The 11,790-nt window shown below is 44.5% G+C and overlaps 3 protein-coding genes across 3 annotated transcripts; all 3 read right to left on the reverse strand.

Annotated features, from left to right (window-relative positions):
- Positions 1–593: 593 nt before the first annotated feature.
- LOC131258573 (trimethylguanosine synthase) lies at positions 594–4,826 on the reverse strand. Its single transcript, XM_058259922.1, has 2 exons — positions 4,686–4,826; positions 594–4,489 (listed from the first exon to the last, which is right to left on the reverse strand). Exon 2 carries the CDS (start codon positions 4,459–4,461, stop codon positions 1,318–1,320), a length of 3,144 nt encoding a protein of 1,047 aa, XP_058115905.1. The 5' UTR covers positions 4,462–4,489; positions 4,686–4,826; the 3' UTR covers positions 594–1,317.
- An 852-nt stretch (positions 4,827–5,678) lies between these two features.
- LOC131259411 (enoyl-CoA hydratase domain-containing protein 3, mitochondrial) lies at positions 5,679–6,782 on the reverse strand. Its single transcript, XM_058260894.1, has 3 exons — positions 6,698–6,782; positions 6,214–6,638; positions 5,679–6,154 (listed from the first exon to the last, which is right to left on the reverse strand). Exons 1-3 carry the CDS (start codon positions 6,725–6,727, stop codon positions 5,773–5,775), a joined length of 837 nt encoding a protein of 278 aa, XP_058116877.1. The 5' UTR covers positions 6,728–6,782; the 3' UTR covers positions 5,679–5,772.
- Positions 6,783–7,091: 309 nt separating this feature from the next.
- LOC131264581 (glutathione S-transferase) lies at positions 7,092–11,790 on the reverse strand. The gene is made up of 7 exons (XM_058266863.1): positions 11,667–11,790; positions 10,843–11,000; positions 9,580–9,747; positions 8,918–9,060; positions 8,631–8,793; positions 7,694–7,861; positions 7,092–7,622 (listed from the first exon to the last, which is right to left on the reverse strand). Exons 2-7 carry the CDS (start codon positions 10,973–10,975, stop codon positions 7,312–7,314), a joined length of 1,086 nt encoding a protein of 361 aa, XP_058122846.1. The 5' UTR covers positions 10,976–11,000; positions 11,667–11,790; the 3' UTR covers positions 7,092–7,311.

An 11,790-nucleotide genomic window follows, 5' to 3' on the forward strand; every position in this document is an offset into this window, starting at 1 on the left:
AGTTTTTGCAAAAAATAGATCAGATTGCTTTAAACACTGTGCGTTGACGGATTTATTTGAATTTTTCATATTAGTATGTGCCACACAAGTTTCTTATTTTTATCATGAAATAAAAATCTATTACAATATGTGTGTTTTTTTTTCAAAAATAATCAAAAAATTATTACATACATGCGTGCTTTACTTGGCACAATTTCATTGCTTTAATAAGTTATCGGGGATACAAGAAATTCATTTCACCCCTTCAAATTACATTTAAATAAAATTCATGAGGGTTTTCGGATCGTATGATAAAAGAATTTTGTTTTCACTGTGCTTAATAACCCCGCTTTCTACGAAAATTGACATGTACTTTGGCGGTATTACTTGTTATCGCAATTCCTATTTTTTTTTAGTTGAATGTAACACATGAAATAAGGTGAATGTTTTACTAAGAGCTTATGCCAAGCTCAAAAAGGATCTTCATTGTTTTCTTAATTTTGTAAATTTGATTAATTCGTAAAGAAATGGTGCATTTTGTTTTGGATTTAAATTTGTATGAAATGCAATTGTTCATTCATTTTTCTCTCGTAAAACAAATCTCAGTGAAACGGTTACATTGAAATAAAATCGAACTTTTATTTTCTGCAGTTAAAGTGTTTTTCTTCACGATTCTTTTGTTTAATTCAATCACTTACACCAGAACGCATTTTTAAGTGGTTGATGTCCCCCTATTCGATCGTGCACACAAGACACCGGCTAATATTACGTAGTGGTCTAAAACCGATCGCGTCCAACTCATTGAAATGCATTTGAAATATATTGTAAAAGACGAACACAAATTACTAGCTGTAGCAATCAACAAACGTTCAGGTGGTAGATGAAAACCCCTAGCCAACTGGTGTTGCAGTAAATTGATATTCTAAATTATAGTAAAGATTGTCCTAATGAAAATGGTCTAGTTTGAAGGAGACACGTCCCGAGCACACGTGTAAGCACTATTGTGCGCTAACGATATCTCACTCAACTCAATGTCACATACATTTACGGTAGAGTTCCGAACAACATTGGCGTTGTACGGTGGTGTTACGTTCAAATGATTGATCTATCTCTTACGTTACATCTAGACAGAATTGCAATGAAACAAAATCGAACTGCACCGTGGGGCAAATGAACGATTTCGATGAGGATTTATCAAAGCATTGGGGCATTGTGCGTCCGGAAGTTATGCTGGCTGTTACGATGCTAAATCGAAACAGAACGGTTGTTTACGGTGAACGAGGAATGCAGCGATAGAGTTGTCCCGCATTGCACTGCTAGCAATCGTTGGCAGCCGATCTATTCGTTGATCAGATCGCCATAGTAGGCCGTTAGTGCGATAAGTTTACGGTCGAGGAAATTTTGTTCTATTTCTACCGCTCCGTTCGGTCCGGCCAGCATCGTCAGCTGTTGGGTGTTGGAGTTGCGCGGCAAATACATTGCCACATTTTTGCTCACTCGCTGGGCAGCACGCATCAGCTCGGTGGCAGGGACGGGCAGCAGGGACTGCTCCAAGTCGTACACCTCGTCCTTCAGGTAGCTTGGACCGCCCCACGGTGGCGACAGGAATATCGTGTCCGCTCGCAGCTTGTCGACCAGCTGCATAAAGTCCCCAATGATAAACTCTATCCGATCCGCCACGCCGTAGACAGCCGCGTTGTGTTTGGCCATCTCGATCTTGCGTGGATCGATATCGATTGCGATCACTCGCTGACAGGTGAAAGCGAACTGTATTGTATTTCCACCGCAGCCGCAGAACGCATCGACGATCACGTCCGCACGGCACCGTTCGGCCGTGTGGGCGGCCACCTTTTCCGGGGTGACCGAAAACCACGACTCACGGTCGAGACGAATGCCCGAATCGAACAGCGCGAACAGTGAGAATCGCTTGTACCAGTACTTGAGCAGCGATTTGTCGTTGGCAATGTCCGCCGGCAGGCTGGCCACAAACTTGGTCTTGCGTTTCTTTTTCTTTTCCTTCTTCGCACTCGCCCCAGCACCACTGGGAGCGGAAACTACACCAATCGGTGTCTCGGTTGCACCATCTGGACCGGCGTCACCACTCTCGAGCGATTCCACCTCCTTCCCGGCACCGATCTGCAGCTGACTGTACTCCAAAATGGTGCTCGATCGGGCACTCGGTCGCGCCGGTGCTCCCGCGTTGGCCTCGTCCTCGTCGGAGGAACTGTGCAGCAGAGCTTCTGGCGCTGCCTGGTCGGACTTATCGTTACCACCGGCGACGGACTGCTCATTACCGTCGTCGTCAAAGTACGTGTGCTTCGGTTTGTGGTGCTTCATTTTAAGTACTCGATTATGCAACCGTATATGCTTCTTCCGGTACACCACCTCGCCGGTGATGTTGATTATCGACTCGGTATCGTTGGCTGGATCGGAGAACGAGTAACCCATCAGCTCGAACGCAGCCTTCAACCGCTCCTTGGGTGTTTCTTCGGTATCGCTCTCGTGGCTTCGCTTCAAATTCACCGGTTTGTCATTCGGCGGTGGCCGATCGTCGCCATCGCCCGCCGGAGACTGCGCCTGCTTTCCGAACGCCGTCGGAAGTCCGTACGATTCCAGCATGCCCGATAGGTCCTCGATTGCTAATTGCGCGTCCGCGTTCGAATCCTTTGTGGTGTCTTTCCCGGCCGTGTCGTCGTTACCATCCTGTGGTTCACCACTCGGCTCGCCACCACTTTGCGACAATCGCAATCCTGCAACCATTGCGGGCAACTGTTCCGTACGGAAGTGATACGATTCACCTGCACTGCTGCCGCTGGCACCATTATTGCTATTCCGTTTGCGTCTGTGATACTTTACGTTGGCTTCCCCACTGGCACCGGCAGCTTGGTAGTGGCCACCGGTCGTTGTCGGTTCGTCATGCTCGTGCTCGGCCATGAAATGGTGGTAGTGCTTTGCATACAGCTCCTGGAAGTGTTGCTGCCATAGGATTTGCCAGTACTGTTCACCGTCCATAGCAGCCTCTTCGTCCGGCGGTACTGGAGCCGTCGCATTGGTCTTTTCCGCTCCGACCAAATACTCCGTCTCGAGCAGATCGGAACTGTTCGAGCTATCGCTCGTAACTTCCGAGCTCAGGCTTTCGCTAAGGTTTGAGCTTTCCGAGCTCACCTTAGAGCTACAAAAATCGTAGCTGGAAATGGTCATACGCGTGACGTTCGTCATCGAGTCGGTTGTGCCGATCGTTAGCGGGATGCTGGAGGTAACCGAATCACACCGGGGACTAAGCAAAGCTTCATTCTCGTAGCTGCCGGATCGATGGGTATTCCACAGCAACTCATCGCCGCTAGGCTGTTGACCGGGAAGAGGCCACAATGCCGTCTGATACGTCGTTTTCGTGTACGGATGAGGCGAACAAGCCGACACTACGATTTCTGTGCGCGTTGCCGCAACGGCATCGCTATCGAAGGAAAAATCTTTATCAGCCTCGGTGGCTGCCCCGGGCGTAGCTTCACTTTTATCATGCGGTGTGTTCGTTCCAGTCGCTTGATCTTGGTCCTCAGCTTCCAGGTAGCTAGGATTTATGTAATCGCTGTACTTTTCGATCCACGAGGCCCATATAATACCTTCACCATGCTTACTCCAGTACGTTTCCCATGCTTCATGTAAGTCTTCCCTACCGAACGCCTCCGGAAGACTGTTGTTACGTTCGACCGATGCCGTTCCGGAATTACCACCCAACGTGCATCTGCGTTCTTCGGCATCGTTGTTGCTTCTTCCACCTTCCAGCAGTTCATCTTTTAAGGAAAATTTTCGCTCGTGAATCCGTTCCGACAAGTCCGCCCCACTGTCACTCGAATGCAGTCCGGAAGAGGCAATGGCTGCCCCGGAACCCCCACCAACTGCCCCTGCGGAGGTAGTCTGACCTCCAGTTCCGAAAAATACATGCTCGTGCTCGTCCGTACTGCAGTAGTTGGTATCGGAGTGGCTAGCGCTGGCGCTGAAGTAGCAGCTGGCATCACTGAATGCCCCTGCATCCCGCTCAACACCCCACTTGGAGGGAAGTTTACGTGAACCATCCCGTCCGAAGCTCAGCTGCTTCACCAACGGCTCCTCAATGAACACATCGTCCACCTCGGCACGATCCAGCACGTCCAGTGGTTCTTCGCTGAAAGCTCCTTCCGAAGGTTGGGTTTGCTTTTCGATAGCTCCAGCAACACTATCAACAGCAACAGTGCCAGTACTGGCGGCTAGCGTCCCTATTGCTATCGGAGAGTTCAACTGCTCGGTGCCTACGGCAGGATCCATCGATGAAATCAAGGGTACGGAATCGCCACGCTCCAGTGTGGAAACATACACATCGTAGTAGTTTTTGATAAACACACGACTGCACAGACAGTAGATGCACTTTTTCTTATCCTTCACCGATGGATGCGACAGATAGATCTCTGCCAGCGGTTCCCAGTGGCCTTCCGAAGCACTCATCATGTTTCGTGTGCACAAGGGGTGCTAGGCGCTGCAATGAAAGCAATGAGGGAAAAAATCCACATGCATTAAATCACTCCTCTTCCAACACACAATACCAAGTACGCCAAGCTCGAAGCATTGCAGCAGTATATGGTGTGTTAAAACTAGTTATCCTACACTTACAAATCCCCCGCACAAAGTTGTTAGGGGATTGCCAGCAATATATCATGGAAAACTCGACTTACCATCAAAAACTCCACTGGGAGGGGATTCCGTTTTCGTTCTTCAAGTCGACATTTTTGTTTCACATTCGTCTTCCAGAGCTCGCTTCGACTAGGCCTTGCCGTACGATGACAATCTTTTCCCTCAATGTTCAAGATTACTAAATAATTGTCATGGCTTATAGTTATCTTGGTAAAATATGTATCCATAGATAGCAACAACAAATGGTAACTTGTATGTACACAAGTGAAATTAATTAGCGGAATCGTAGAAAAACCTAACCAATACTTGCCCAAATGTAACTGGTTCGTTGAAGTTATTATTTGACTTAAAATAGAAATAATGCAATGACTGTCAATTCCACCTGCATTGTCATATTTTATTTCATTGCAGTGAAACATTACATTCGTATTCTACCAGCTTCAGGATCGTACATGATATAGGTTTGGTCAGTTTGTGGAATGTCATGTGGAACGCCATCAACATTGCCCACACTATCAACGAAATCGTGTACGAATACAGTAAACGTCAACATTGCCAATAAATATTGCGTTCGTCTGGCGGAGCCTAAAGATTTATCTTTTGATGAAGGCTAATGAAACAAGCCTCAAATACCTTGGTCATAATTTGAAATAATCCCAGGTTGATGAAATTTGACGTACGTTTTTTTAAACGTGCGTTAAAATTCACCTTTTCCGTATACGATACCAATTAATCTTTTTATAACACTCACATTTGTGTTTCTTCCAAAGCCAAAAAGATTTTTCTTCCTTTCTGGTTTTTGAGAAAATTATGTGTGGGGGAAAGAGATAAAACTCTACGAGAAAGATTTTGTCAAAGAATTAATTAGCCCATTACCCAATTGAAATGTGTAATTACGTCATATGAACAATGATAAAGCTTAAGAAGCGCTAACTAGGATCAAATACGAACTTTAAGATCAATTTGTTAACTATGAAATGAACCTGAAACAAAAGAAACATTGAAAAATAAATTTTATATTTTTATAGTTGAAATTAAAATATGGCAGAAATCATTATTTTGAAATTCAATATTATATACTTTCAAGCCTTATTTTTGCAATAGTTTTTGAAATGCGTACTGAAATATTCAGTCCGTATGTTTCCACAATGGTTTTCGCTTCTCAACAAAACTCTTAATGCCTTCCCGTCCGTCGATCGTAGCTAAATTATCCACCATAATTTGCTCTCCTCGAGCATAAGCCGTAGGAACATCCATTGCCATTTGTTCATAGAAAAACTTCTTCCCTAATGCAATCACTGAGCGGCTTTTCGATGCGATTGCTTTGCAAATTTTATCGAGTTCCTCATCTAGACTGTCTTTCGGGACAACTTTGCTCACAAGACCGGCCTCTAATGCCTCCGCAGCACTAATGGGAAGTCCGGTAAAGAGCATGTAGGCTGCCTTCATTCGTGGAACAGCACGCACGACAGCAATCCCTGGCGTCGAGCAGAATATTCCAAAGCTGGCCCTACGAGGGAAATAGGTATTTAAGAGAATCTTTCTATGCATGCATGTGGTCAACCATACCCGGGGGTGGAGAAGGTACTGTTGTCGCTACAGATAGCCATATCACAAGACGCTACCAGCTGACATCCTGCTGCAGCTGCCAGCCCGTCCACTTTAGCAATGATTGGAATGGGTGCAGATCGGATGGCATCGATCAATTCGGAACATTTATGAAATACCTGCTTGTGCTGATCCGCACCGTGCTCTGCCGTAAGCTCTTTCAAGTTGTGACCAGCAGAAAAGACATGTCCTTTAGCTGCTAGTACAATGCAGCGCAACTCAACATGTTTCTGATTTTCTACAATGTTTTTCAAAACACTGTTCATCATCTCCATGGAGAGCGAATTGCGTGTCTTTTCGTTGTCCAATAAAATAGTGCCCACTCCATCCTTTTGAGAGTAGGTGGAAAGCAATCTATATGGTTTGACGACTGCGCCAAATGATTTCTGCAAACACAGATTTCGTATTACGCAAGGAATCTAATGTACTCAACAGCAAAACTCACCAGAACTCCTCCAAATTTCGTAGCTATCATTGCGCCAGCGTAGTCAGGTATGTTTTGTTGATTTTAGAATAAAAAAACATCGCCCTTGAATCGACAATACCAGCTGATCAGAGTTACGTTTACTCCACTGGATTTGAGTTTCACTTTACAAACGACGCGCACACGTTCACGTCATATTTAAAATAGCTGTTAAGCATGTTACCTCGACTGATATATTTTTTTCTTTCTCCCGTTTGCAAAACAACTTTGGAATACAGCATTCGTTCCGATATTCTGTACCACCGTTTATTGTTCTTATGCGTAGTTAAGCTTAGTTTAGGTTATAGTATAAAACGATTATTATGATTTAAATGGTTGTAGTGGAGACTTACGAAAATATGAAATTAAAAGACAGTCATGGCAAAATTACTTAATCCCCAGACTAGGAATTAAGACTCGTTGCGCTCCTAGCGCGCGTGATAATCGTTCGTTAACCCTTAAAAACTAGTAACGAAAGAAGCCAAATGTTCGATCGGATTGCGGATAACACGGAGAAAAAATCGATTCACCAGGGTACGAAACTGTATCCATGCGATAATGAAAAGGCAAATATCAAACGCGCATTTGAAAACGACCTAGACCTCAGTGATAGGTCTCTTGGCAATGTACGCCTTGATGTTTTCGTGGTCAAGCACCTTATTGACCACCTCCTGCAAGTTGGGGAAGTTCTCAAGCAGATTGGTCTTGGTAAGGTAGTTCAGATAGTCCAGGATTCCGGCAAAGTAGACATCGGCCCAAGTTGGCTTACCCAGCACCAGATGGCCATTGTTCTCCTTTGCGATCACGTTCAATTTGGTCAGATAGAACGGGATCACCTCATTGTTCAGGGTGATCATCTTCTTCTCCTTGACCATATCGTCCGGTTCGTAGGCAACGATGGCAATTTCTGGCAGGGCGGAACAAAAAACGATAAGTATTAAATCCAAATTCGAACAGACGATCGTTATCAACACTTACTTAGACGGAAGTCATTGATCGTATCAACGATGGCATCGATCTGCAGTGACTCGAGCGCATTGTCACCGGCCAGGTTAATCTGCTTGGCAACGTACCGGCACATGGCTAGCGATTGATGAACACGCTTACCGTCGACCTCCAGCACCGGCATCTGGCCCATGGGCATTGCTAGAAAGAGAAATGTGGACCACGCACGGGATAAGGTTGACGGGGAGGGAGAGAAAAAAGAGAAACATTTGTGTTAAATTTTAATAGAAGCTGGATTTGCATGATAGGAAATTTTCTATGCTTTTCTTTTTGTGGCACAGAGATTTTGCTCCACTGTTTCGACATTGGTCAGGTTTTGGTTTTGTTTCGGTTTTGTGTTCGGGTGGTCTTTGATAAGCAGCTGCATCTGCCGCCCTCGGTTCTCCAAAAAAGTAAACTGGAGAAGAGTTCGTTATCTGTTTAGTTATTTGAAGAACGTTTGGAGGTGACACAATCGGTAACAACACACAGCAACAACTTCGGTGGAAAACATTCATTATATTGCCAGCACTTCCTGGCGCCCCCCCAGGTAGAGGAGGGGTATGACTTGGCACAACTGTCTAAACTTGAATGGTTAGTAGATAAGATTATTTCATGAACGCAAGCATAAAGGGGGCTGGGACTAGGATGCAGCAAGGAAAACAGGAGTATGTTTTTTCTTTTTCTGCAGACATTTGCCCTCCACGAGAGCAGAGCGATTAAGTTTTTTGGTATTATTTTTCCGTGCTACCACGGACTGTTTTTATTATAATTTTTCATTTTGATGTTGTTCGGCTGTTCAGAAAACTGCGATGGTGCACTAGCGATATCGATGAGTGTTTGAATGTAATCGCTTGCGTTTAAACATAACGTCGAAGTTTCGTCACGCAATCTTGACCGTACGGGAGATGATTTTGTCACCCGGTTTAGATTTCAGTCTTTGGTCGTTTGTCGATCCAGTTACGAATCGATTCGATCGACGTCACGTTGTCGACCACCTTCTGCAGGTTCGGGGTGTTGGCAACCAAATCGGTCTTGGTCATGTAGTTCAGATAGTCCAGAATGGCGGTGAAGTAAACGTCGGCCCAGCTCAACTGGAAAATATTAAACACAAGAAAGCATATGATAATGGTGAACGTTGTCCGGTTTCTTTATCGCCTGTCCATCGGCGATCGCCGATAGCGTTTCGGCACGATCCATTCGGAACGAGCATATTACTTTGGAATTGGCCAGGTATCCATTGTTTTCGCGCGCAATATCGTCCAGCTTCTCCAGATAGAATGGAATGACCTCGTTGTTCAACGTAACCAATTTCTTCTCCTTGATTTCATCGTCCGGCTCGTACGAGACCACGGCAATCTCTAGAATGTTACAACCAATGGTTTATTGAACTGCTCAGAGTTTATGCCAAGATTAAATCCCCCCGTTTTTTAAGCCGGGATCTATCGGCAAACATTTTTGAATCCTTTTCGTTTAGAGTAGGATTGAAATAACTCACTTTAGAGCAAGTTATATTTTTAGCCAGCTTGGCAGTTCTACTAAGTGTGCCATACACCCTTTACAATATATCATTTTACAATCGCTTATATTCAGAACAGGACACCCCTTATCGCATTCATTTGCTTCTCTACCAAGAACTAATACTTTATCGCACATGTCATGCTCTACGCATAACCAGCGATTTTTCGAATAGATCATTGATTTTGAAATCATCGTCAACATAAATTATCGAAGTTCGAAGTGTCCCATTTTAAATATAGGCGACAACCTTGCAGTGAAAGGATTGCAAAAATATGGCCGATAGAACCAACGGGACCGTAGCGCATCGACGTGCCGTGGCCAAAAATCAAAAGAGGGATATCGTGCGAGTGGACGCTTACTTAGACGGAAATCGTTCACGGTATCGACCACGGTATCGATCATCAAGTTCTCCCAATCGTCGGCACCGGCCAATCCGACCTGCTTGGCCAGATAGCGGGACATTGCGACCGACTGGTGGACTTTTTTGCCGTCCACCTGCAGCACCGGCATCTGGCCCATCGGCATTGCTGAAACGAAAGATGGAATGGTTTGTTCATGGCAACTGCAATGGTAACCGATCGCGACGGACGATCGGAGGGCGGTTTCGAATGGTGGGCGTGTGAAATAGGCTACGAAAAGGCTTTGCAATCGCGATAGGCTGCAGACCCAACGATGGAAGAGTCGTATGCAGTCGATAATGAGAAGGATAATAATGATTGATAGATAATAGCGATGCACTTTGCGAGCTCGATAGAGGGGTGGAAAAAAGAAAACATTCGACACTCGTTTCCTACAACCCCAAGGATAGCGCAAAGGATTCGGATGCAGCTGCGTCATGTGGTATTCGTCGTGCTTTATCGTGAAAGTGTGTAGTTGGGTGTGCGAGTAAACGTATTTGGCCAAAAAATTATTCCAAAAGTCGTGATCAAAATCCAGCCAATATTAAATTAAAAATGAGTCTTAAGCTAAAAATATCTATAACATTCGCTGAAAAAATATTCATAATGGTAAAAACGTCTTAATTGAAAATGAATCGAAAATAAACTGTTTTCATTGCTGCATTTGAGAAAGAAGTATTAGGCTCACAGCACATAAAACACATGTCGACAGATACAACAAATTCAGGTTAATCACATTCCGCGTGATCTCTGCGGTTATTTTAAACATCAGCATGTTGGTGATCGTGATGATCGCCATCGGTAAGGGATCGGTGAGACGGATCAATCGATCGCTAAAATTATATCAATTCAATGCACGACAATGGCGGCAACGGTGACCGCGAGTCACTTCGATAACATTCTAGCTATCTCGGTTAGAAGGTCACCAGATCGTGATTCAATCATCGGTGGTTTCATCACGAGTATGCAGGTCGGGCGGAATCATGAAGGCGTTACCGGCACGTGTTATGCGTCACATTGGGGATGCGGAGACGAGTGGTATACATGCAATGAGGAAAGAATACTCTGCGGAATAGTATGTAGGGTGAACAAATTGGATTATGTAATTTTATTTTGGATTATTTTTATGAGACAAGTGAACATAAACATGAAATCGCCAAGATGTGCGTTCGTGCAAGCATCGTTATCGATCGATAGTAATATATTTTTTTCAGATGGACTCACTTGGTTTCAGGGCTGGCCATTCTTCGCGGGTGATCCTCACATCATCGAAGGGAAGATTTCCGTAGGACAGCAGAAAGCGCAGAGGCTCTCCCAGGGCCTTCACATTGAAGTAGTACACCTTGTAGTCCGGCATTTTGATGGAGGCGGTTAGTAAGATGCTATGTGAAAGAAAGAATAATTGATTTGTGAGAATATTTAATTGAAATGAATATGTGTCACTATGTACAGTATTTGATTCTCTTATTTTGGGCGTGGATATTTTGACATGTAAATTAAATAAGTGTCTATCAATCAAATAAACGCGTTGTATTTTACAACGGCATACTAATACAATTACAGATTTAAAAAAATAAAACTTCATCGACGACACCAGCTATGGACAAACTATCACTGGGCGGATTACCCCAAAGAACGAAATTGATTTAACCTTGAACTTTCTAACTACGTATTTCGGCACCAAAGAACGCATGTGGAGTTTAAAAGCATATAATATGTGCTTGATGCTAGTAACACCCTATAGGACATTGCTTCTCATGCTATCGGGCTCACTGAATGAAAACTTATTTTTATATTCCTTTTTTCCACTTGACCAATGGAGTCTAGGTTATGGCGTTCACCAAACACTTGTGCTAACTTGCTATCGATACGAAAACATACGCACGAATCCAATTCACGGTACGCCCTACGGATGGAGCCAACCAACAATTTTCACTCCACTGCCGCCTCGCACTTTTCACCGAAAAACACCGGCCGGTATGCTTATGTGCAGGGACCTCCTCAAGTATTTTCCAAGTTGATGATCTTGCGATGATGAGCAAACTTACCTGTTGATCAAACTTCTGCTAAGAGTACGGTCAGACTAAAATTGCGTGCGTGCGCCGCGGTTATTTATATTGTCCGGAACCGGTACGAGCGGACCGTGGTGTTCGTATGCATTCGGGTATTTAC

Source organism: Anopheles coustani, chromosome 3 (genome assembly GCF_943734705.1).
Source record: "Anopheles coustani chromosome 3, idAnoCousDA_361_x.2, whole genome shotgun sequence".
Classification (NCBI taxonomy): Eukaryota; Metazoa; Arthropoda; class Insecta; order Diptera; family Culicidae; genus Anopheles; species Anopheles coustani.

Coding starts and splice junctions, on each gene's coding strand:
- LOC131258573 (XM_058259922.1), bottom strand. CDS start 4,461: ATGATGAGTGCTTCGGAAGGCCACTGGGAACCGCTGGCAGAGATCTAT.
- LOC131259411 (XM_058260894.1), bottom strand. CDS start 6,727: ATGATAGCTACGAAATTTGGAGGAGTTCTG. Junction 6,639..6,697: donor CGAAATTTGGAGGAGTTCTG/GTGAGTTTTGCT, acceptor CTGTGTTTGCAG/AAATCATTTGGCGCAGTCGT. Junction 6,155..6,213: donor AGTACCTTCTCCACCCCCGG/GTATGGTTGACC, acceptor TTTCCCTCGTAG/GGCCAGCTTTGGAATATTCT.
- LOC131264581 (XM_058266863.1), bottom strand. CDS start 10,975: ATGCCGGACTACAAGGTGTACTACTTCAATGTGAAGGCCCTGGGAGAG. Junction 9,748..10,842: donor ATGGCCAGCCCTGAAACCAA/GTGAGTCCATCT, acceptor CTTTCGTTTCAG/CAATGCCGATGGGCCAGATG. Junction 9,061..9,579: donor CGTGAACGATTTCCGTCTAA/GTAAGCGTCCAC, acceptor GTAACATTCTAG/AGATTGCCGTGGTCTCGTAC.